Source organism: Setaria viridis, chromosome 9, assembly GCF_005286985.2.
Source record: "Setaria viridis chromosome 9, Setaria_viridis_v4.0, whole genome shotgun sequence".
In the NCBI taxonomy this organism is placed as follows: Eukaryota; Viridiplantae; Streptophyta; class Magnoliopsida; order Poales; family Poaceae; genus Setaria; species Setaria viridis.
The window spans coordinates 45,131,748-45,157,526 of NC_048271.2; the positions used below are offsets into that span (position 1 = coordinate 45,131,748).

General features: G+C 50.9%; 1 protein-coding gene and 1 pseudogene across 1 annotated transcript; one reads left to right on the top strand and one right to left on the bottom strand.

Annotated features, from left to right (window-relative positions):
- Positions 1–1,832: 1,832 nt before the first annotated feature.
- LOC117835728 (uncharacterized) lies at positions 1,833–8,925 on the bottom strand (annotated as a pseudogene).
- A 4,010-nt stretch (positions 8,926–12,935) lies between these two features.
- LOC117839810 (ricin B-like lectin R40C1) lies at positions 12,936–15,009 on the top strand. Its single transcript, XM_034720236.2, has 4 exons — positions 12,936–13,373; positions 13,532–14,041; positions 14,196–14,424; positions 14,653–15,009. Coding segments are annotated over exons 1-4 (1,164 nt in total). The 5' UTR covers positions 12,936–12,950; the 3' UTR covers positions 14,655–15,009.
- Positions 15,010–25,779: the final 10,770 nt, after the last annotated feature.

Below are 25,779 nucleotides of genomic sequence, written 5' to 3' on the forward strand. Positions count from 1 at the left end.
AGATAGGTCTTTTTACATCTCATTAAATGCCTTTTAGCAAGAGTATCCAAACAACTTTTGCTAAAGTTTAGCAACTAAAATTTAGCAATTAAAGTTTAGCAAGAGGAACCAAACAGGCCCCATAGTATGCTACTATGTACTCAAGCTTAGTGCTACTACAAAGCTAGCTAGATAGGGCTTGATAAGGCTTTGAGATCGACGTACTGGAAGTCCAGAACAGGAGAAAGATGTTGATATCCAACCGGCTTTATTTGCTCATATACCTATATGTAAAACATTGATCAAATGCAATTTTTCACTGGCATCCATCATTTAATTATGCCGTGCTTAAATGTTCCTCAGGGAAAAGGGGTTATATATCGTGCTTATACTTATACATAACGGCTTTATCAGAATTACATCATAGATAACTAAAGTGCTACACAGGTGTCACTCAAACACAGAGTGAAAATGAATTACCAGGGCCAGCTATAACTCTTGCTTGGGGAAGATAATTGTCCATTCAGAACAAGGGTAAGACAAGGAAGTAAGGAAAGGAAAAGAGAGAAATGATGGAGGCCGGAAATTTAATAATTGGCCAAAGCAGGCAAGTTGCTGATGGCATGTAGTTTTCGGTTCAGGTGGCGGATGAGAGCCTCTTTTTCCGGCTCAAAAGCCTTCTTAAGATGGGTGAAAGAGGCCTTGCCTGAGTGCCTGTAGTGCAAGTGTGCATGCAGAATCTCGCCCGGTCACTGAAGCATCGGAATATTTCTTGCACATCAACAAGTCCCGCGACGTCGGCGTCACCGAACAGAACAAAACCGGGACACCGTTTTGGCGGCTCTGGGTGGGGTCTATCGTCTATGCAGGGCCCCTGGAGCTAGGAGCCAGGAGTAGGAGGAGAGCTGACGAAAATTACTGGAGGAGATTCTCTGTCAGCTGGGAATCAAGATAATGATAGGTGGATCTCCATTGAAGCGTCAAATCGGTGGACTTCATGCAAAAAAGCTTGGTTAGTTGGATTTGAGGTGGGTGTGTTGAAGTTTTTTACGGCTCTGTTAGTTCCTAACTTCCCATTACTACCATTCTGCTTTGAATGTTAAAACTTGAGTATTTTACTGAAACTTATGACCAGGAACCAAGGTACTAAATAGCGTTTAGCAGTATGGTAGTGGATTAGGATCGGTGTAACATATTGCGGATAGCGGGTGCTATAGCGGACGGTAAGTCCAAATAGTGGAATTTCAAAATAGTCATATTTTTAGAGCATGAATATTAACATCAAGTTTACTTTTAAAAAAGTTAAAATTTTAATTTAGCCATTACATTTCAAGGTAAGAATCACAAATAAATATATATAATTAAGGTGTATAGATACATATTAATATTAAATTCTCATATCAATAAATAAAAAAATTCATTTTTCATCCCATAATCCTTTGTGACTACCTGAATAATCATTTTAAACATTATTATTACTATTTGATTCATGCTCATATATCACCTCAATCATAAATGTAGTGAACAGCAGTCTAATATGAGCAATAGCGGCCGCAATAGCGGATAATAACGGTCGCTAAGTCCAAACATGCTATTTTAGGTCCGCTACCTTGTAGCAATAGCGGTTGCAGGCGCTACGAATGCTATTTAGTAAAAAAAAATCTTACCAGCTGTTGACGGAGTAGCTGGAAAAAGAAAATCGACACGTACGCAATGAAACGAGAAGCATCCCTCAACCATTCGGGTTTTGCAGATAGATTACTGGTGGTAGTACTTTTTAACCCGTTAGTTTAATGGTGGTAGTAAGCCACACGAACGAAGATGCTTATCCACAAGCAAAATTTTCCCTGCCGCGCACGCTACGGAAGCGAGGTACTAGACTACTACTGGAACGTCAAATTAACCTCTGATTCTTCGCTGTCCTAATTAACCGGAGTAAACAATGGCCATTCTAGCTCGTGCTTTAATTTATCTCCCATGCAGATAAGCTTTGAAAAGTGAAGGTGGTAAGAATCCTGAAACCCCTGGAACCTCCAGAAAATAACAAAGATAAAGAGTTGGAGCGTAGTCTAACCATTTCCGCACCGGAGCTCCAGGGTATATTCCTTGCTCCACCACCTCGCTGCTTTCCCATTTCGGCAGGCAAGCAGCTCGCACGGCCGATACCACCCCACTACCTAATTTTTGTTTTTTAGCCTTCTTTTTTCTAAGATACTCACAAATACGCTCATGGAGGCATCCTTTCAAAACATAGACCCTGAGCTCAGCGTCGTGGATCTTGACGCCGAGCTCTGGACAAGCGGCACGGGCGCAAAAGGCAGCTTGGCGACGGCGCGGTCCTCGAAGAGCGAGTTGAGGAGGCCGAAGACGACGAAGAGCACAACGGCGATGACGGTGCCTGACTTGAGCTTGGCGAGCGAGAGCTCCGTCCTTGAGGCTTGTCTCGACGCGGTCCATCTTCTTGGCCCGCGAGGCAGGCTGCGCGGAGGAAGATCCGCCGCCGCCGCTGCCGGAGGAGGAGGTGGAGGAGCCGGCGCCAAACTTCATGGCGTCAAGCTTGCGGGAGTGGCGCTTGATGGAGGTGCGGAGGGAGTTGTAGGTGGCGGTGCGGTAGATGAGGAGCCAGGAGATTGCCTCACAGAGCACGATCGTCGCGGCGGAGCTTGGCGCCATAGATCTTGGCGCCGAGCCGCCCAGCTCTGGATAGATGATCGCTATCACTAACTAGCTCGATGCAGGGCCGCAGCCAAAACCAAGGAGAAAGCTACATGAACCTGAACATTAGGATTTCATATGGAAATCCTACAATTCTCTCCAAGTCCGTTGTGGTCGAGTGCCCAGTTTGGTCTCTCCCGACTCCGGAGCCAATCGAGAGTTCGCAACCAGTTGACCCCTACTCGTCAGTCGTTACGGAACAGGCCGTCGCTGTTTGGCGGCGCTGTGGTGGGAGGCGACCGACGAACGAGGACAAAGGGAAGGCATGCAGGCGTGGGCATGGTGGGATGTCGTCACTGCTGCCGTGCTGCGGGAGGCGCGGGTGCCCGCGGCAATAATGCCGGCCGGTGTGTAATGGGATGGGATCATGGGAGATGAGACGGGGATCCTGATCCAGAGCGAGGCCCGCTTGCTGAAGCCCTGAGCTATTAAGGGGTCGCGACACGTATTGAGGGGGCAGTGGATGCGGCTCGGCGTCAAGATCCACGGCGCCGAGCTCATGCCATGTCCGCGCCACGGAGGCAGCCACGTCAACGACACGCAAAAAATGACCCTGGACCTCGACGCCAATGACCATGGTGCCGAGACGTGTAATCTCAGCGCCAATTGATACAGCGCCGAGGTCAGGATCTATATTTTAAAAGGATACCTCTAGGGATGTATCTGTGAGTATCTTTCAAAAAAGACTTAAAAAAAACGGCGGCACTACCCTACCTGTCTCTCACGCATCTCCAATCTACTGGCCAGTGCGGTCGTGCGGATGTCGTCACCATATGCTGCTGCCAATTAAACATTCAGAAATGGGACACACCTGATGTGCACCTGTAATCTGCCATTCGTCCCCCATCAGGAGAGCCAAGCATTTCCATCCAGACCAGGTGCTAGCCGCTGTATATTTTACAGTTGGGGAGCTGTCAGGGTGACGAGGACCGGCTGCTGCCGTGAGGTTCTTCCACGGGCTACTAGAATCGGTCCAGCGCACCGCGATCCTGGTCCCAGAAACGCTAGGGGTCAATGGAGATGTAGCTGAGCAAGGAAACAGAGGGCGCATGCAGAAGCGGATCGAAAGGAGAAAATCGCTCACTGGCTGACTGGCTTGCGCATTTGATATGTTATCTTTGGTGCTAAACTTATCCGCTTCATGATTGTTCTTGTTGCCTTTTTTCAGTTAGGGTGTTATGTTATCGGTGGTGGAAATGGAGCCTGAGCACGAAGGAATGTTTTCACGGGCACGCTGGGTCTCGAGGGTAGTAGTGGGCGTGCCTTTTTGTGATGATGAATTTATGGGTTGTTTATAGCGGGTAGGGTGTTCGGAACTTGGCTTCTACTCCCTCCGTAGCTGGAAAAGAGAGCGGGGATGCGGTTGGCAGGGGAAAATAAAATAGGGTGAAAACACGTGACTGTAACGAGCCCGGGGAGCGGGTATGGTCCTGATGTCACATGATTTGGAGAATGTGGTTTGTATGGACTGATGAGTTCTTTTAGTGTGGAAAAGGGTAACATCTGTTGATCTCTCAGTGGAATACGCGTCTACGCCGCAGTGGAGTGTGTACCTGTTAAAGAGGGAGGGATCTTGCCCGCCCCACCTCCCCCCGCCCCGCCCAAAAAAAAAAAGAGAGAGGGAGAGATCCATGTGACGATTTGTTGGGCTGTTCTTTCGTTGTTGCTTTGTACAAACAAGTCAACAAGAAGTATGTCAGGCAGGCCCGTCCCCTCATTTGCAGGCTAACATTCACTGTTGGAGTGGGCCATGACGGAACGGATCTATTGAAGTGGGCCTGTTCTCTCATTTCCAGCCCATTTTCCAACGCAAGCGGCCCGCGTTCCTTAAAGTGACTATATGGGCCGTGCAAAACCCAGTCAGTTTCATGTCCAAAATTACAGAGCCTAAATATAATGGGAACTCAACCTAAAAAATCATGGAATGAGGTATCTGAGCAAGCGAACCTTCATCACTAGTTCACTACTCTAGTAAGATACGTACAAGGACGCTCGGTGTCTGGGTGTCAACTTAACTTTCCAGTAAATCACGGACTGCTAGCAAGTAGCAATGCAGCCGAAAGCTGAAAGGCTAGGTTCCGAGTGGAATAGTAGCACGTCCTTTTCCAGTTTTCCCATCGTCCGGATTCCCCGAGTCGCCGGACGCAGCCAGCCGCGCCGGACCACAGATTCAACTGTAGTCAGGCCATTGATGCCTCATTTACATGTTACGGGACAAAAGCTACCTTCCCACCAACTCCACTAAAGCATGACGTACGGACTAGTAATGATATCAGTAATTGAAACAGCAGCGACACTACTCGTACAAGTGACGACCAGAGAAGCAACGGAACAATTCTTTTTTTACCCCCTGGATGGTTAAGCATTTCTTTATATGAACTTCCATTAAAACTTAACAGAGTAAATGATCAGTGAGATCATAATGATCTGAGGATACAAGATGCGGCGCCTGCGCCTCAACAACTGCCAATTGGGCGGTTGTTGTGATTGTTACCCCGTTAGGGTCGATTCGCCTGTTAATATAGGGTGGAAAGAACCTCCACCGTGGTTTACAAGTCACGATCGTAACAACCTGACCAGCGGTTCTATCTACAAGATTACAAGAGATATATCCTACAACTAACCAGCACTAGGTTGTTACAATACATGTTGAACTCAGATTACATGTTTAACACTCCTCAATCACAACTTATCTAAGTTGAGATTGTATCTAATTTTCTCTATCTGGCGAACTGGAAGAGGTTTTGTAAACACGTCGGCGACTTATCATGTGTAGACACCAACCGAATTTGCAGGAGTCCTTGAGATACTTGCGTCGGCGACTTGATCATGTGTAGACACCAACCGAATCTGCAGGAGTCCTTGAGATACTCGTTCTCTGACAAAATGGAAGTCAACTTCTACGTGTTTTGTCCTTGCATGGAACACGGGATTAGCCGAAAGATATGTTGCACCAAAGTTATCACATCACAGCCGAGTTGCCCCTGGAGCCTTCACGCCAAGTTCGGTTAATAGAGTTTGCACCCACATTACTTTAGCTGTTGTATTGGCCATCGATTTATACTCAGCTTTGGTACTTGACACGGATATTGTGGCTTGTTTTCGGGCACTCCATGATATGAGGTTAGACCCCAAGAAAACTGCGAAGCCTCCAGTAGACCGGCGATCATCAACACATTTGTGCCCGGTCTGCATCTGAAAAGGAGCTCACAAGTGTAGACAATGACATGTGTATCTTGACTCCTATAGACGATGTAAACTTTAGATACCTTACAATATGTTTGATCGCACTCCAATGAATAGTGGTGGGCGCATGAAGGAACCGACACACCTGTTCACTGCAAAAGATATATTTGGCCGTGTCAATTTCAAAAACTGAAGGGCTCCTACTATGCTCGTGTATTGAGATGCATCGGCTGGACCAAGGGGCTCTCCTTCATATGCTGAGAGTTTCTTAGTGGCCGACATTGGTGTGTTCATAGGTTTGCAATTAATCATCCCTACTCAGTTTAGGAGATCAGATGTACTTTTCTTGTGTCAACAAAATCCCTGCATCACTCTTCTGGGCCTCAATCCCTAGGAAATAATGAAGTTCTCCAAGCTCTTTCAACGCGAACTCCATCTTGAGGTCTTGCAGTAGTGTTGTTGTAGCTTGCTGTGAGGAACTTGGAACAATAATATCATCAACATAGATTAATAGAAAGATAGTTACTCCTCCTTTGTTGAAAAAGAAAAGAGACACATCAGCTTTAGAAGGCTTAAACCCAAGACTTTGCAGCTTTATACCGAGCCGTGCGTACCAAGCCCGTGGGGTTTGTTTCGGTCCATAAAGAGCTTTATCCAATTTGCAAATATAATTCGGTTGGTGTTGATTTTCATACCCAGGTGGTTGCCTCATGAACACTTCTTCTTCAAGGAGACCATGAAGAAATGCGTTATGAACATCTTGCTGGCGAAGACACCATCCATTTGATACAACAATAGAGAGCACAAGTCTGATACTAGCCGCTTTGACCATAGGACTGAAAGTGTCCTCATAATCAATTCCATATCGTTGCTTAAACCTCTTTGCGACTAGACGTGCTTTGTACCTATCAAATCGACCCATCTGATTTCCTTTTAATTTTACAAACCCATTTGCAGTCGATGATATTCCTCCCTGCCTTTGGTGGAACAAGGTACCGCATCTTTTCTTCATTAGGGTCATATGTTCAACATCCATGGCTTGTTTCCAATTTGAATCTTCTAGTGATGTATGCAGATCTTTAGGTTCATCAGATATTATAGACAAACCATACCTGATTGTGCCATCGGTATTTGTTTGGGCTTGCGAATGCCCCTTGCGCCCGTATTCTGGGATGACTCAGAGTTGGAGCAATAGATGGTGGTGTAGAGGACTGCGGCGTAGAAGATCCCGCGGAGCCGCTGGATCAGGCGCTGCAGGTCTGGATGGCGCCGTTGATCCCGAAGCCTCCACCGCTGGCGACGCACCGCAGGGCGGGCGGGCGCACCTATTCGACCCCTTAACACAAGTGGGACGAACCCAGGGCTCGCGAGATGTGGCGTGGCGGCCTCGGATATGTCCGCATGAGTAGCATCAGGGAGGATCGGAGATCCCAGGGCTGATGTGCCTGGGACTGCAGTGCTAGTTGCAGAGGGATCAGCCTCGTGCTTTGTGCCAGTCTCTTCGTGTGTATGTCCATGCGATAGCTCCTCCAAAATAGTAGGATTTTGATTAGTTTCTACACGGAAATCACTAGAAACATTAGCCACGTTAGTATGCTGTAGTACAGTACCCCTAAGAGGTATAGATGGTAGAAGATATGGAGGGAGAAGATCAATCTCAGCCCGTAGCTGAACGTCGGCATTGTCATGGAGCTCAGCAAGGGGGAAGATCTTTTCATCTAACACTACATCCCTAGAGATCTAGATGCGTCCAGTGGCAATGTCCAAGCACTGAAAACCTTTATGCATATTACTATATCAAAGAAAGGCGCATCGTTTATAATGGAAGGCAAGTTTGGCGCAACGTTTAGAGCAGAAGGCAAGTTTGCGGGTATTAAATGGGCGAAGGTTTGGCCAACAAGCACAACCAAAGACTCTCAACATGGAGTAGTCGGATTTCTCATGGTGTGGAGTATCGCTGATTTTTTGTTGGTGTGCGATTAATCAGATAGGTGGCAGAAATAAATGCTTCAACCCAGTACTTGAGAGGCATGGATGCATGAGACAAAAGGGAGAGACCCACCTCAACATTATATCTATGTTTACGCTCTGCAGCGCCATTCTGCTGATGTGTGTGCGAACATGACACAAGATGGGAGATGCCGACCTTCTAAAAGAAAGAATTAAGCTTTTCATACTCCCCACCCCAATCTGTTTGCATAGCAACAATTTTTCAGTTAAAGAGTCTTTCAACAAGATGGTGAAAATCATGAAAACGCTGAAAAACTTCAGATTTATATTTGAGAAGATATACCCAAACAAACTTGCTATGATCATCAATAAAACTCACATAATATTTATTTCTTCCGAAAGAATCAGGAGCGGGTCCCCATACATCTGAAAACACTAAATCTAAAGGAAACTTTGACATACTAGATGACTTGGGATAGGGAAGTTGGTGACTTTTGGCTTGTTGACAAGCATTACACACCGAATCAGAAAGATCTTCTCTATCACAAGGCAGTTTATTCTCACTAACAACTTTCTGAACAATGGGAAAGGATGGGTGACCCAATCTACTATACCATCTAGAGGTGGAAGGTTTGAACGTGCTCGGAGCCTCCTTGCTCGGTGAAGGAAGGGGGCAGAGGCCTCCTCTACACTTGCCTTCCAAAAGCGTTTTCCTTGTTGCCTGATCCTTTACTCAGAAGAAGTTAGGGTGAAATTCAAGGAATGCATTGTTATCAGTAGCAAGTCTATGAATAGAGACAAGATTTTTGATAGCTTCGGGAACATGAAGAATTTTTTTAGATGTAAATTGCGATTAGGGGTACGAACAACAGCATGACCAACATGGTTGATGCTCATACCTTCACCACTTGCAGTACGGATCTGATCATTGTCGTTGTACTTCTCATGGATGGTCAGCCTGTCGAGGTTGCTTGTGACGTGATCAGTAGCGATGGTATCAGTGTACCAGTTTGTGTCAACACCATAGGCGTGCGTTGCCGCATTGACGTTCCTCTCATCCGGAGCATAATCTGCATCAAAACGGTGCCAGCACATTGCTGCGCTGTGACCTTTGAAGCATACCTGGTACTTGCTGTTGAAGCGTGGCTTCTTGCCTCCACAATTGTTGGGGGAGCTGGAGTTGGAGTTGCCTCATCCACGCCCATCGTAGTTGTTGGGAGCACGACCTCCCTATGACCAGGGTTGCCGCGACCATGCCCTCCTTGGCCTCCAAATCTGTGTCCTCCTCGTGACACGACGTTGACAGAGGACTGAGATTATCCTCCATGAAGGAGATCCATGCAACTCTCAAATCTGAGAATCTGTGCTAGGGGATAGGGGCGGAGCCAGGATTTGAGGTAAGGGGGGCAATGGACAAAGCAAAATAGAACTGATAGCTATGTGAGCTGGTTTTAGTCATATATAATAATAGTATGTTTCACAAGTCTTAACCAAAATAAAATTACATATTTATAAACTTAAATTTAGTTGTTCGACTAGTACCAGGATCGTACTTCTCAATATAAATTACCACTGGATGATTTATGATTATGGATTACCTGCGGGCTGCAGTAGTGTCAATTTGGATAGCGGCGGCCGATGTCGCCGCCGGCGGTCCGATCTGGGCATCTGGCGGTCTAGCGCCTGGCGACGAAAACAACAGCAAGTCACGTCAGTCAGATGCAAAAAAGCAGCCTGCTTGCCTTCATGGTCCGATCGAACCAAAAACCATCGGCACTATTGGCGAGTAAATATTCAAGAATTGGAGAAAGAAAGATTCAGGGCTCCTTTGGCAGGGTTCCGGCTCCGGCTCCACATGCTTATCGAAACACGGAAGAGCCGGAGCCGCACCAAACAGCACCGAGTCGGAGCTGTTTTTGGGCACATTTGGGAGGAGCCGGAGCTGTTTTAGACCTGCATGGAGGAGTCAAAAAAGTGGCTCCGCGGCTCCAGCTCCGGCTCCGCGTGCGGAGCCTCCCGCGAGGAGCCCTGCCAAAGAAGCCCTCAATCACGATGCCAAACAAGATAACCTTGGGCAGTTGGTTGGGCGAGGCCTTAGGATGCCGCAGCGGTGGCGAGGACGAGCAGCAGCATGCGGCGGCGGCGGGCGAAAGCGAACAAAAAAGCATCAAAAACATTCACGAACAGAGGGGTAAAATGGACTGCTTGCATGGTATTCCAGGGGCCAGGGGGACAAACGTATTGGGCTAGTGGTACCAGGCTACCAGTGCCAGGGGTAGAGGCAGTCAAGGCGTCAAGCAGAGGCCCAGGTCACTGCATGCTGCTGCAAGGGTGCCAGGCCGTCAGGGGGTTCTAGGCCCCCCCGTGCCCTCCCCCCCTCCGCCACTGCCAGGGGATTGTACTCCGCATCAAATCCAGTCATGATGTATGCTGAGAGCTCCTCACCTCATCATCGAGAGGTTTCCCAGCCACCGCCATCTCGTCCGCCAGCGCCTTCATCTTGCCTACTCTTTAGCGGACATGTTGCCTTTCTTGAGAGTGGTCAGCACGACGTGAGTGTTCATCGCCCGAGCACGGATCTATGCCGAGAAGATTTCCTCGACAGCAGCCCACAGCTCCGCATCTGTCTTTGCCTGCGGGACTTGCAGCACGACGTCGCGGGTCATGGTGGTGAGCAAGTAGCTCAGCACTTGCTGGTCAAGCGCAACCCAAGTTGCATACTCGGGATTGGTAGCTTTGACGGTCTTCTCGCCAGCCTTGACGTTGATCTACTTCGGCGGTGAAACGTCTGTGCCAACAAGATGCCCCTCAAGCTGGGCACCACAAATGGCCGGAAGGACTTGGAGTTTCCATAGAATAAGGTTGCTCTTGTTTAGCTTCTCCGAGATTGGAAGCTCGAGGGGCGACTCCATGGCTTGCCTGCTGGAGGTGGAAGAGCTGGGATTTGCCATCTAGATGTATCTAGAGGTTGGCTCTTGGTACCATATGAGATTTGATGGAAGCGTTGTCATCCCGTTAGGAGCCGCTTTCCATGTTAATATAGGATGGAAAGAACCTCCATCGTGGTTTAAAATCACGATCGTAACAACCTGGCCGGCGGCTCTATCTACAAGATTACAGGAGCGATATGTGCTGAACTCAGATTACATGTTTAACGGTGACGGCAGTTTTAGGTGCAAATGAAATGCTAGTTACAGGGACATTGCAGATTCTAGCCTGAGTAGCTAGAGAGCGGGCTATTCCATTATGATCTCTTGCAATCTTTGCACCCAGTGTAGTCGTTGTTGTCCAGATGAAGGTCAATCTCGATGATTGAGCGTTGGACTTGGACATTTGGACCTGTGAGCGAGAAGTAGCCGGAACTTTCCTGCAATCCGGGGCCCAGATTAGGCTCGGGTCCCGGTCGTCGGGAACGACCTCCACTGATCGCTTCTTCCCGGGTTTCACGTCACGTCCAGCCGCTGCATGCGCTCTATGCTCTCTGTGCACTGACGGCCTGACACGGCGATACCTGGCGCGTCCCGTCTGGAACAACGGCCGAACACGTACCACATCTTTGAAGTTCAGATGGATGCCGATATAATCACATATTTTTACGATCTTCCAAAAAAGAAACCATTCTTTAAATGCCTCGAAAACGTATGATAGGCGTTCTTAAGAGCTCAGGTTGGGGAGAGACAATCATGGTTCATGGCTCGGCTGTCGTCGCGAACGGCAGCAGGTCGACTTTGGGTGGAGTACGTGGAGCCGTCAGCCGTCGCGCAGCTAATCAGCGATCATTCATCATGCTCCTGATCAGGGACGGCAGCAGAGCAGCCGGAAGAGAGGAAAAGCGAGTCCGCATGGGCGCGTCGTACGAACGTTCTGGACTCGACGGACACGCCGCGTGATGGCAGTACAACCGCGTGCGCTGCGTGGGGGTGGGAATCTGAAATCTCACGACCTTATCCGCTCACCACTTCATTTTTTACCACCGGCTTCACCGCCCATCGACGCGACGCGTGCGCTGCCGGAATCAAAGTTTTTTTCGAGAAAAGCCGGTGGTCCGACGGATCACAGATGCACGGGGAAATATTTTCCCCAGATGCACAGCATCCATCCGTGGAGGTGGAGCTGCCCCAGGGAAAATGGAAAAGGGGATCGACTCCGGCCAGAGCCAGAGCCAGAGCCAGCCAACGAGGAGAAGGGCAAGCGCTTGCCGTTCGGGACGGGGACGAGCCCCTTGAGATCGCGGGGGATCGTGTGCGAATCAGAAGAGGACCCCGAGCGCTGTTTAGCTTTTCCTAATCAAAATCATGCGGCGTCCGGTGCACGCATCAGACAGAGATCAGTGACCAACATGCGCGCATCATTCTCGTCCTGGAGAGAGGCCTTTGTTTAAAGGGGAGAGAAGAGACCAAAGCAAATCCACCTTCCGGCTTCCGCTCATCATAATCCCCGCGCTTCGTCTACGTTTGCTGCTAACACATGTGTGGGCATGTGGCGAAGAGCCCACAAGGCCACGTAGGCGACGTGCCACACTGTTGACATGCAAGCCTCGAGGACACGACCAAAGTAAATACCAATGCTAATCACCCAGATCGAACAAAATCCCACGTCTTGCATCCAGAACGTTCCTGATCCGGCGGCCCACAGGTCATTCATGGTAGCTATCACACCGTCCATCCGGCCCCATCCGTCATATAAATAGGGCATTCACAGGTCCACAGTGGCTCACCAAAGCTCTTGGTTTGCTTCCAATTTTTGCTCAGCCAAAATACGGCCATGCTAAAATGAGGGTATACCAAAATCAAGATATGCTGAAGCTAGGGTAAGAAATTTAGGCATTCACTTCGTTTAGAGTTAAAATATGACAATTTATACCTTTTCCTTTAAAAAATTTAAAGTAACTTGCCATGAATTTGCTAGAAACATTAACATCCTAAATTAACATCCTAAATTCTTGGTAATGAACCAACTGGTAGCCAAGCTTTTTAAACATGACTCGAATTGAAATTTGGTTGAGCAAATATTGGACCCAACCAATCGGGCTATCTGTCGCTGCATTAACCAGAGTCACCTCGGATTCTTTTCACCGTCTGCAGTAAAAATCTGCACATGTTCTCCATTTCCATCTATAAATGGGGCCCCAAGGCGCACAGCTTCTCCTCGCCCCGTCCCAAATCATCCATTCTCCTGTCCCCGATCAAGCGATCAACCCAACCTTCCCAAAACCCCCGACGCCCGTAGAGAGCAAGATGTTCGGCTTCGGCCACCACGGCCACCACGGCCAGAACCCCCCGGCTCCCGGCGGCCACCACGGCGGCGGCGCCCACCAGCCCACCTTCAAGATCTTCTGCAAGGCCGATGAGGGCTACTGCCTCACCGTCCGCGACGGCAACGTGGTGCTGGCCCCGGCCAACCCGCGCGACGAGCACCAGCACTGGTACAAGGACATGCGCTTCAGCTCCCAGGTCAAGGACGAGGAGGGCAACCCGGCCTTCGCCCTCGTCAACCAAGCCACCGGACTCGCCATCAAGCACTCCCTCGGCCAGTCCCACCCGGTACTGTTTCCCCCCCTTTCTTCCCCTGATCCCCTCTCTGATCTTGGGTTTCTTTTACTGTTTGATTTGATCCGTCGGCAGTTCTTTGCCTGCATCGTTCTTGTTGGTTCTTTTGAGATCGGAAACCTGAGCGGCCTGCCTGCCTTTTTTGTTTTCAGGTGAAGCTGGTGCCGTTCAACCCGGAGTACCAGGACGAGTCCGTGCTGTGGACTGAGAGCGGCGACGTCGGCAAGGGCTTCCGCTGCATCCGCATGGTGAACAACATCCGCCTCAACTTCGACGCCCTCCACGGCGACAAGGACCACGGCGGCGTGCACGACGGCACCACCGTCGTGCTCTGGGAGTGGGCCAAGGGAGACAACCAGAGCTGGAAGATCCTGCCGTGGGGCGACGAGGCCGGCAGCGCCGGCAACGCGCCCCGCGGCGGCTACGGCCACGGCGAGCCCACCGTGCGCATCTACTGCAAGGCCGACGAGGGGTTCAGCGTCACCGTCCGCCACGGCGCCGTCTGCCTCGCGCCCACCAACCCGCGCGACGAGTACCAGCACTGGATCAAGGACATGCGCCACAGCAACAGCATCAAGGACGAGGAGGGCTACCCGGCCTTCGCGCTCGTCAACAAGGTCACCGGCGAGGCCATCAAGCACTCCCAGGGCGAGGGTCACCAGGTAAACCATTGTCCTATCTGCCCTTCCTGATCTCGTCGTATTTTTATCGGAGGGATCAAGAAATGTCGTATTTTTATCGGAGGGATCAAGAAATGTCGGTATTTTTATCGGAGGGATCAAGAAATGATTTTTTGGCCGCGCTTGAGTATTGCAGGTGAAGCTGGTGCCGTACAACCCCAGCTACCAGGACGAGTCCGTGCTGTGGACGGAGAGCCGCGACGTCGGGCACGGCTTCCGCTGCATCCGCATGGTGAACAACATCTACCTCAACTTCGACGCCTTCCACGGCGACAAGGACCACGGCGGGGTGCGCGACGGCACCAACATCGTGCTCTGGAAGTGGTGCGAGGGCGACAACCAGCGCTGGAAGATCGTTCCCTGGTGTAAGGAGTCTCACCAGTCTTACTAGCTGCCACTGCTTTTTTCCTGAATCTTGATTTCAGAGAGTAGAAAATCTCTGAACATCTTACCAACCCGCACTAGAAGTTTCACAAAGCGAGTGTCGGTAGACACTGATAGCTTATCTCCTCGTTTCCTTTTCAATTACTATATTTTTCTAATATGTCGTTAACAGAATATTAATGACACCTGATTGTTGCTTGCGTGTGCAGAAATATGCGGTCCCGGCGCTGCATTGGTCATCACCATGATCCGGAGTCCGAGAGATCAGCCACCCACCTGTGGTGGTCTCCTGCTGCTATGTTGCTAGAATAAAGTCGTGCGTGATCGATCTGCGGTGATGGTGTGTCTCTATCGTGTCCGTGTTTAGTTTCCAGTCGTTTCCGTTGTCGTGCGTCGGTCCGTCCTGCTTCCGTGAGTGAGGGGAGTGAGAGGGGTTCTTCCTCGGTGAGCTTGTCTGATTGAGCACCTGCCATCTGTGCTTGCTGTGCAGAGAGTTTGAGACCTGGAGTGTTATGTCTGTACTGTGCTCGGATCATTTTCTTCTATCCAAGTGGGTTTTATCATCATCCTATCTAGTTGTGAATTGTGATCTTGCTCTGCTAAAGATGTGTTGCTCCTGACAAATGTTACGAGTACTATTAGCTGCGGACTCTGCGGCGGTAATCAGACCAATGTCAATTTGACCAAAGCTAGATTATCTCATTGTCCCACGATTATGGATGGCGCAATGGGCACAAATTACCTACATACCCGCGGGTAAAAATCCGGTAAGGTGAGGATACGAGTGCTATTTTGTGTTCACGGGCACGGATGCGGGTTTGAGTTTGTGTCAGCGGAAAAAAAAGTGCTATTTTGTGTTCACGGGCACGGATGCGGGTTTGAGTTTGTGTCAGCGGGAAAAAAAATTCCCGACTCCCGCACGCCCACAGTCGCAATCCTGCTCGCTCCCTCCCGCACCACGGTACTAGGCGGCCATCGCCCCTCGCTCCACGCCGCCACCTCCCCAGTCCCCTCACCACCGCCGCTCGAATCCCCGCTGCCACCTGGTTGCTCGGCGGGTACGGATGTGCTCGCGGGTAGACTGTGTCCGTGGGTGACGGAACACGAGCATAACTTCTTACTTATGCCGGGCGGCGAACGCATGCACGGATACAAAGTTTACCGCAAAGTTTGCCTCACCGGTGCAGATCTGTAAACCTGCCTGGTGCCATTCATATCCACGTGGGTAATGTGCCCGTTGCTATCAGTAGCCACGACCCACTGATGCCACAACCAACTTCTGCAGAGCAAGAGCATCGTGTTAGGCGTGGCGTGCGCAAGCGCGATGGGCGTCGCGTCCGATACCGGAAGACAACACCGCTGCACGCGGCGCAGGAAACAGAGCGAGTAAAGTACGTTATCAGCGACACGTATCAGGCGAACGGATCACTGCAAAGCGTGGAGCATGCAGTGGCCGGCCGGCAAGACTTGCTCGTCGTTTCCTCTTGCTATGGAACGAATCTCTCTATCCCATCCGCATCCCACCACCGGAGTGGAGCTGCTGCATCCACCATTGATAGTGGCAGGCAGCTCTGCGCAAAGCTGATTTCTTCTCTCCAGTCCATGCTTGCGCACGTGCTGGCCGGCCCCTCGGTAAAATGATGTGGGCGATCCGATTCCGGGGGAACATGCTCAACGCTGCGGCAGGTGCGAATCAACCTTCCGAACCCATAGCGTTTCACTGGGAGGAGGTTGCCCGATTACTGGATTACCTAGCCTTCTCGTGAGTCGTGACTTGGGGCTTTACCAAGGGAAAAGGTGGCTATTGTACGGGGTAAGATGTACGTGATGATGTACCGGACTACCGGCAGCTGGTAGGTGTTGCACTCCGTACGACTACAGAACATGATGATCACAAGAGAAGATCGGGTACACCCGGGCCTTGTGGTGCTCACGTGCACCCGGCCGGGTGCATCCCTTGGATGCACAAGCAACGGCCCAGATGCAACTGTCGGCTGGGAGTTGTGGGCTGCAGCGTTATGCGCCCCGGTTGGGCCGTGGCGTTATATGACAGCCCATCTTAGTATCTACTTGGTCCTTCTCGGCAAATGAACGGTTCCCGTGACAGCCCATCAAGTCTCCCTGCCACGAAATCATCCTCCTAGTTTTGAAACTTTGAATGGGCCCCGAACAGCCCACGGTCGTGTAGGTCCAAAAGATGACTTGGACCTAAGACAACGGAGCTAGTCTTCTTCCTGTGCCATACGGGCGTCGCGCCGTCGCCGCTTGGCCGTGAAGCAATGCCCTGTGCTGTGCCTGTGCAGCAGCTGTGCTCGTCGTCCTCGAATCTAGCGTCCTGCCGGCAATGCCGCCAGAACCCCACGGCGTCCCGGTCCGCGTACCGCAGTCAGAACAGGGCCGATCTGTCTGGAACGCAAAGATACAACCGCCTGAGTTTCGTGGTCAAGAGCCGGATCCGGGATATCTGACGTCTGTGCTGCTGCTGCTTTCGAGGACATCAGTTCGTCCGTGTGTTCCATCCGTAGGCGGTCAAACGCTACATTCGCCTAGGACCGATTGCGATCCCGAGACCCCGTCGTCCTCGTGCGGGTGATGGCGAATGTACACGGCCACACGCTCCTCGCGTCCTTTGACCGGCCGGTGCCTTTTCTGGTCTCCACCGGAAAAGAGCGTTCTGCTTCCGGTTCGTCCTCCGGGATATCTGAATGACGCTACGATGTCGCCGACGGGAATTTTGTGCTCCTGCGTATCCATTTTTGTTGATGTAGCGCATTCCTGCCGGTGGCGAAGAGATGAAAGAAGTCGAACAAATGCCGCAAGTGGCGGTGGTTCCGGTGACTTCGCATGAGCCTCTGTGAAGAATCATATCGCAGGAATTTAGCATCGTTTTGTTAACAAAACTTGCTTGCCGCCTGCGGTCTGCATCAATGGGATACAGCACCTAAGATACCGTAGTTACTAGAAAACCATGCGCCGTCGCATTATTCTCGGCACCAATTTCACATCACGGGAGGAGACTTTCTTTTTCGAGAAGAAAAAACCATATGCTACCCGTGAGAGGACAGGTACCATGGACTCCTCATTATTCTCGAGTAGTAAACTAGCGAATATAATCCCGGTGAGGGATCTGATTGATCTTAATTGTCAGGTCGGTCACCAACCAACGCTATTTTTAGCATTTAACTACTGCTCCACAGGTACAGGTACACAAAACCGACCAGCAAAGCAAACAGGAGAAATGGTTTTGGAATTTGGACGCCATAGAAAAATAAAAACACTTCTCAAAGAAATTCAACAAGTTTGTCCTTTCAAACAACAAAAAAACGGGACAATCAAACCAGAGGATAGAAATGCACCACGGCACCAACACATCCTGCACCTACCAGTTAGTTTATGCGCTCTCCCTTATCCTATCTGTACATTTGAAATTTTCCGCAGTTGAAATTAGGTAAGTTGTGCGGATGCTAACTCGCGGACTATAATAGCGCAATTCATTGGCATTATTTCTTTGATGTAGTATTGAACTATGTATGCCCGTTGACAATGACATGGTCAGAAAATGCAGCTTGAGAACCAAGACTATTTGTTCTATACTCAATTCTGTAATGGTGAGGCTGATAACTCCTTGTGCAAATTGTTTCTCTACTAACGATTCCTGTCCAGTATCCCGCCGGCCGCCATTCGTTTCCGAACTTGCACTTCGAAACAGGACACGAATTCCCCACGAGATAATCCATGCTAACATAAGCGAACACCAACACCGCACGTCCACACAACCAACGTGTGCGCTTCGCCGAGGAATTCGCTAGAACTCCGCACTGTTTCCACTCCTACACATCTGCGTGCCTTTTCTTATTTGTCCCTAGCTATAGCATGCTGTCGCTTGCCTCGCCGGGAACGAGTTGCTTCGGTGTGTTGGTGAAGCCGCACGAATAGCTCGCTAATCTCCAAACCCCGCGCGTGACCGGCGTACGATTAGCTCATTAGCCAGCCATGTTCGCTAGGCCCCTCTCGCGGCGAACGGGCCGAGGCATGTGGCTACAAAGGGTGGCGCGTGTTACCCGCGCGGCGCGCGGCGTGTGGCGTGCGGCCGCGGCCATGGACGCAACGCGCGCGGCCGCACAGTGGTCGAGATGTTCGACGTACATGGCGGCGGCGGCGGCGACGGTGACGGCGACGACTACTCCATATATGACATATCTCGTGCTAGCCGCAAGGCGTTTTGGGTTGGTGCTCACGCTACTCGATCGGCCTGGGCTGTGTCCTCGAGCATTCTTGCTTGTCAGCGAGAGAACGGTTTAGAAATTCTGGGAGTGGTACAGTGTTTTTTTGCTTGTGCAATATTGTGCTCCTGAGTGCTGACACTATGTTCTCCCTGCCTCCCTGGTCAGAACAGAACCCAGCGAATTATTCGTACGCACGACGTACTGTAGCATCTCGGCAATAATCCGAGAAGGCCTCCGATCCGCGAGAGAAATCTAGTCGCGTGCATTGACAGCACTGTGCGTGGAGTGACAAACTTGATGAACACTCTGAAGGAAACGAGCTGTCATACACCTACAGGAAAAAGGGAAAATTGAGAAGAAGCTAATCGTATGCCGTGACTTCCCTGCGGGTGTCCCGCTGTCCAAGCTGTGCCCACATGAGAGCCGGCGCGGCGAGTGTTGCTCTGGCATGGCATCCTCTGTATTCCTGCTTGCACATTGGCTAGCTCTGAGCTCTGACGTCAGTGCCCGAGAAAACAAGCACAGACAGTAGCAACTTCACTACTTCAGCATGGACGACCTCCGGGACGGGTTCCAAGCTTTGATGCCATGATGCATGCCATACGTGCTGACTAGCCCCGTAGACTTATCTCACCAGCAAAGACCTAACCGTATGTTGACGAGCGTCTCAGCGCCATTTTATGACTCATCACCTCCATTTAAAAGAATATTACGGGGTCGTAGGACACGGATGATCCACGCACTCCACTCCGCCCATGGTTAGAGCGGACGCTCCCTGTTTGCAGAGAAAAACATGTGCATGGAGGTGTACGATCTGTGCCAAACTCACGAGCCTTTTTACCTTGATTCAATCATGTTGCGGGAGAAAAGGTCTGGCGTTAATCTTCGCTTAGGAGATAAAGTCCACGCGTGCGCGGGTGCAGCCGCATCATGTGGGCGGCGAGCCGACGTTACCACTATTTGTTTTCGTCGCTGCCGAGTCACCGCAGCGTACGGCAGCGGCGGGTTGCCGGGCATCGCGAGACCGCCGCCCGGCCCCCGCCGGCGCGGCGCGCCGGGATCCCGAGAATTACCGCCGCCGAGCGTGCGGGTTTTTAATGGATCGTGTGGTGCCGCGAGCCTATTGTTGGCCCTAGCGTGCGCGGTTAAAATACTTCTACTTCTCGTACTACTGCTCCGAAGCCTCCGATCATCGACAATCATTTGCAATTTGGATGAGTGAGCCGCAAGGTGACAAGGGGATAGCTAGGGAGTAGAGACACCCCGTCGCCTTTTTCGGCTGCAGGCCCGTCAGAAGCCGTGATACTAGTACTAGTGCTTACTAGTGCTTACCACGAGATTGGTTCCACGTGTCGCCTCAGGAGGTGGTCCATCAATTATCTTTTCGATGAATGATAATGGCAGGAGCAGTAGCACTGTACGACTGCTAGGGTGCAAAAATTACGGCTTACGCTTGGCCTATGGCACCGTCAACTCAAGAGGAGAGTGTGTAACACAGCAATCAGATTGATTTCACTTGAGCTCGTTCACTGTAAAAAAAAAGTTTGTCACGTTGCAATCAGCACTTAATCTCTCGCGTCAATCCCGTGCTCATATGATCGCATTCCTCACGCGCCACGTTATCGCGTCACCGACAGTAAAAATGGTCGCAAACGGGGGCCGTTGCAACTGCACGCTAGCCATGTGCGATCACATCCTCGCCGCGCTTTAACCTCGAGCCTCGACTGCTCGGCGTACCACACACCTAGACACGTAACGTAACGTACGCACGCCACGAACGGGAGCCGACGCGATCGCTGCGGCCTGCTAGTCTGCTACACGCCTAAACCCGGCCGCTTAGCTACACCGGCTGGTGCCCACACGGCGCCGCGCACGCCCGACGGCACCGGCACGGGCCGTCCCGTCGCCGGTCTGGCCCCGGCTACCTGCGCGCGCGGGGTGGGACGGCGGGCGAGTTGACGTCGCAGCGGCCGCGACCCCGCTGTGAAAGGCAAAAGCTTGGTCGAGGTCGAGGGATGGGCGGCGGCTGGGGCAGGCAGTTCGCGTGGGGTGGGGCGGTTGGGTGCACCTGCGCAGCGGACCGGCGGATGGGACGCGGCACGCGCCGCACTGCAAAAGCGGCTCGGGGCCTCGTCGGGCCCGGCCGGGTGCCGCCGCCGGCTCGGCTGCTGACGCCGAGAGCCCGAGAGCGGGGGTCGGTCCGGGCACATAGGCCATGGGCCCCACAGCTATCCGGCCGGGGAGGGGTTTCGTTGTGGGCCTGAGTGGTGGGGTCGGTAGTTAAGGGTGACGTCGTCGGCTTGCAAGCGTGCCCCACCGGCCCCGCCACGGAAAGATTTATTTATGCACGGAGGAAACGGCTTCTCCGTTTGATTGGCCACCGCGGACGGGACGGGTCCCACCGGAGCATCTCCGCCGGGTGCGTCCAAGTCCGTCGGGTACTCTGGTACAGGGCATTTCTTTTTGAAACAATCTGGTACGGGGCATCGGTCTTATGGATACTTGGGTATGAATCAAGCACAGAGATCAGCATAAAAGTAAATGTAGCATCATCATCTTGCCATGATAATTGGATGTACAGCAGAACGATCGACTGAGAAGACCAGGATCGTTGCAACGGATATGATATGATTCAGAGCGAGCAGCATTTGCAAAATGCTGGGGTCATTTGCGATAGGCACACCAACTACGCTCAGACCAATGTACGAGCTAGTACGACTTGTCTACCCCCGTTTCATGCTTATCCCTAAGGGAAAAAAAAAGGGGAATATTCTTATCCAGCGAGGAGTGGTAGTATACCGGTACCGGATCCTGAATCATATCACACATCGGCATCAGCTGGCCGCCTGACCGCCTCATCGCGACACGTGACTCGTGAGGCAGGCTATGGTGGGGAGGGAGAGGGACAGTTCCATGTGTAAATCGCTGCGAAGGCTAATAGAATAGGCCCGCACAATTATCCAATCGGCCAGACAACAGTACCAGAACGGCGGCACCAGGACCGGGCTGGAGGCCAGGACCTGGAGCAAGAGTTGGTGAGGCAGAAGCTGCACGCCACTGCGAGCTGGAACACGCGCGCGCGCGCGCCCGCGGAGGAATCTCGCCGCCACCGTCCGGATGCTCTCGCATTGGGCCTGCGCCAGAATTCTGGCTTCGCCAGACGCCATCCATCCACTGATCCCCACGACCACGAGAGAGGAGCCCCCGTTTTTATCTCCCCCTTTCTAAGAAGTGAAATGTAATCGAGTAATAATCATCATTCGGAATTTAAAATTTAGTGTTTCCTGAGTTTGAAATATTCTAATGGGTCAACGGCAGCATCTTCTTGAAGGATATTTTGACACTCCCGTGACAGGTGCAATGTAGCTACCCTCAGACAAGGATGATGAGTACTGAAGCCGTACATATGCTTCTCTTTTTATAATCGACAATGCAAGTGCAATGCGACTAGGGACTTCGGTTAGGACCTCTACTGAGATTCACTAATTGCAGTACTGGTCAAGATAATGCATAAAAATACAGAAGCTAAAAATCAGTTGTGAGATAAGTACTTTGAAAAGATTGTTAAGAATAGATGATTCTACATTACTAAATTTGTACTTAGGGGGTGTTTGGTTCCCACCCCTAAACTTTAGCACCTGTCATATCGAATGTTTACATACTAATTAGAAGTATTAAACATAGACTATTTACAAAACTCATTGCACATATGGATAGATTCGTCTCGCCGTTTAGCCTCCATCTGTGCAGTTAGTTTTATAATTAACTCATATTTAGTCCTTTTAATTAGCCTCCGAAGATTTGATGTGACATGGACTAAACTTTAGCTCAAGGAACCAAACACCCTTTAATGTAGCATCCTTTGAACCTTGAGTATATCTTTAGAACAGTCATCCTCAAGGAGAAGTTCAAACTGCATATTAAATGGTTGTTTGCAGTTATCTTCTTGTATTTATATAGCTAAATGCTCTAAACACAAATGAGTATCATCACTGGCTTCATCTATCCCTGCTGCCACCATGGGATAGCTTCTTACTTAAAACTAAACCCCCCCCCCCCCCCCCCCCAGTTCTGCAATAAACGAATCTAGCCATGTCATTTTAAAAAAAATAATTTGAATTATTCAAAGAGATATGACGGTCAAAACTAAAAAGTTGTGACTAGACACATCCAAAAAGAAAGGGAGCATTACCTTTTCTACCTTTGTTGATTGAGCAAAGTTCATGTCTCATTTGCTCCCAAAAATACTACCTTCATCTCCTAAGAATACAATCCTAAAGACCCTCGAACAAATGAATAATCTTGAGAAATGGCATAGCTGCCCTTAAATAATGAAGTTAAACTAATTCCTAGGAGTGCTATCTTTTGATTTTCCCATGCCCTTGAATGCGCATACAATTGGGAAATGAAACAACCAAGCATATTAATCTTTCTAAGGAAACAAATAGCAAATCCGTTTTCTCAAATTTACCGCGTGCAAACCGCTAGATTACGGGGGTGTTTGGATCCCCGGCTAAACTTTAGTCCGTGTCACATCGAATGTTTAGATACTAAGTAGGAGTATCAAACATAGACTATTTACAAAACCCATTGCACAGATGGAGGCTAAAGAACGAGACGAATCCATTAAACCTAATTAGTCCATGATTTGACAATATGCTGCTACTACAGTAACCATTTGCTAATGATGGATTAATTATGCTTAATAGATTCGTCTTGCCGTTTAGCCTCCATATATGTAATTAGTTTTATAATTAACTTATATTTAATTAGGACCCTCCGAATATTCGATGTGACACGGAATAAATTTTAGCTCCAGGATCCAAACACCCTGTAAATTACTTTGGCCCCACTAGCTGGTCCAAATGCTATACATATATTCATTGTGATTGCATATATTGTCGGAGAAATTTTGAATGCTAGGATTGTATTCTTTGGGTGATAGTGATAGCATAGCTCATCAAATGTCCCCTGATTAAAAGAACTTTCGTATTCTTTGTGTTTTGTGACAGTCAATTTTGATCTTGTTTCTAAAATTTGTAAGATTGGTATTCCTGTTCGTGGAATTAGGGAAGGCATGTACGATGTATCACACAAAATAGTAAAATAGTAGAGAAATAAAAGGGAGTGGAAGTTCAGACGACTTCCCTACTTTCTATGGAACTACTCACCGTAACCGAACATAGTTCACATTTATAAAGTGAAATGCACCACGGGTCCTTAGACTTGTCGCGTTATGCCAAATAGGTCCATCAACTCTGAAAATACATTTTAGGATCCCCAAACTTGCTAATCGTTTCAAATAGATCCAAATCTTGACTAATCTTGCCGATTTGTTCTAATCCCTCTCGCCATCCCAGTCATCTTCCTCCACCCTTCCCCCTCTCTCCCCATGCACCTTTCTTTCCTCTCCCTTTCTTCCTTCTATCCTCTTCTCTCTCTCGCTCAAATCCTCACCGGCCGCCCTGCTCTTCGCCACCGCAAGCTGCAAGCTGCTTGCCCCAGCGCCTCCCCGCACTGGCCTCCTCTGCGCCGGTCGCCACTGCGCCTCCCCCATGCCAAATCCTCCTCCTCCTCCTCCTCGCCGTCCTCCTCCTCTCTCCGCTGCAGCAGCACCTTCCTCGACCACGAGTGGCGGCGGCAAGGAGGCCCACCTCCCACGGTCCAACGCCACGTCCAACCCTTCGAAGCCACTGCCACCGCCACCTTCGTCGTCGATGCCTCCGCCTTCGCCTCCCACGCCCTCCTCCGTGTCGTCACCACCGGCGGCTCTCACCTGCCCGGCCTTCGTTTCCGTGCACCGGGAGCAGCTTCCCATGACGGCGTCCGTGTCGTGGAGCTCCAATGTGGCCTCGCCGCCTCCGTACCCGTCGACCACCAAAGTAGGGCACTGCCATCGTTTGACCGGCTCGATTCGGCAGGACTCTCGACGCTGGAGGAGTAGGGGAGCATCACCACGAGCTTTGCGACGCCAAGGCGCACCCATCCTGCAAGTCGTCATTGCCAATCGTCCACCGCAGCGCTGCCGCCATATGAAGCCCGAGCCACCGGTCCGGCCAGCGCAGGGGAGGCGCGGAGGACGGCAGCAGCCGGCGCAGGTGAGGTGCGGGGGAGGGTGGCGGTCTTCTCCGCTACCGGGGACGCGTTGCTCGAGCTCGAGGCCGTCGCCTCTGGCGAGTCTTAGGTCACCACGCTCCTCGCCTACCTCTCGCCACGCCGCACCGACTACCTCCTTTTCACCGGCCATCACGTCCTCTCCTTCGCCCTCACATCAGACAAGGAGGCTGTCGCGTCCCTCGCCGGCGGGACGGAGAATCAGGGGCCTGTCCAGGAGCTCCGCCGGTGCCGCTAGATGGGGAAGAAGGCGGCGATGCGGCGAGGACCGGCGGGGTGGAGCCGCGACAGGGAGGGGCAGCGGGGAGGGGTTGCGCTAGGGAGGTCGGCGGCACACCTGGAGGGCTGGGCGGCACATGACCGCGGGAGAGGGAGCAGTGGCGGCGCGGGAAGGGAGGGAGGGGGCGACGGCGCAGGGAGAGAGATGGAGGGGCGGGGGAAGATGACAAGGATGATGAGAGAGATTAGAACAAATCGGCACGATTAGCTAAGGTTTGAATTTATTTGGCACAATTAGCAAGTTTGGGGACCCAAAAATGCGTTTTTAGAGTTGATGGACCTATTTGGCACAACGCGACAAGTTTAAGAGACCGTCCGGCCATGCCCTGCACTTGGATATTTACTGCTGGAAAGCCTGGAAGAATCAGACGAGGGACAAAATAAATTTTTAAAAAAATCACCGCTAGCTCTTTCCGGCTAGAACTGAAGCACGTCATCGCTTAACATTTCGCACTCCGTTTAAAGCGGAGAACTTGACGGAGGAAATGCTCAGAACCACGGGACCATGCCCTGATGCGCTACGGACGCGGGCTGCGTGCTCCCTTCCGAAAGGGAAAACTGCTCATCCCATCGAATTTTCCGTGCTTTTCGTCCGGCTGCGCCCATACGTCCACAGGCGTAAAGGCCGTTGGTATCTTTGCACAAAATTGTCGCCGTCGCCGGCCTCGTCGTGTGACGTTACGCCCCGCCCTGTGGACAAGGAACAACTACTGGCTT

What these genes read in the sequence shown, in the direction of transcription:
- LOC117839810 (XM_034720236.2), top strand. Translation starts at nt 12,951, where the DNA reads ATGGGGCCCCAAGGCGCACAGCTTCTCCTCGCCCCGTCCCAAATCATC. An exon ending in CCCTCGGCCAGTCCCACCCG is followed by an intron (nt 13,374 to 13,531) that starts GTACTGTTTCCC and finishes TTTTGTTTTCAG; the next exon opens with GTGAAGCTGGTGCCGTTCAA. An exon ending in CCCAGGGCGAGGGTCACCAG is followed by an intron (nt 14,042 to 14,195) that starts GTAAACCATTGT and finishes TGAGTATTGCAG; the next exon opens with GTGAAGCTGGTGCCGTACAA.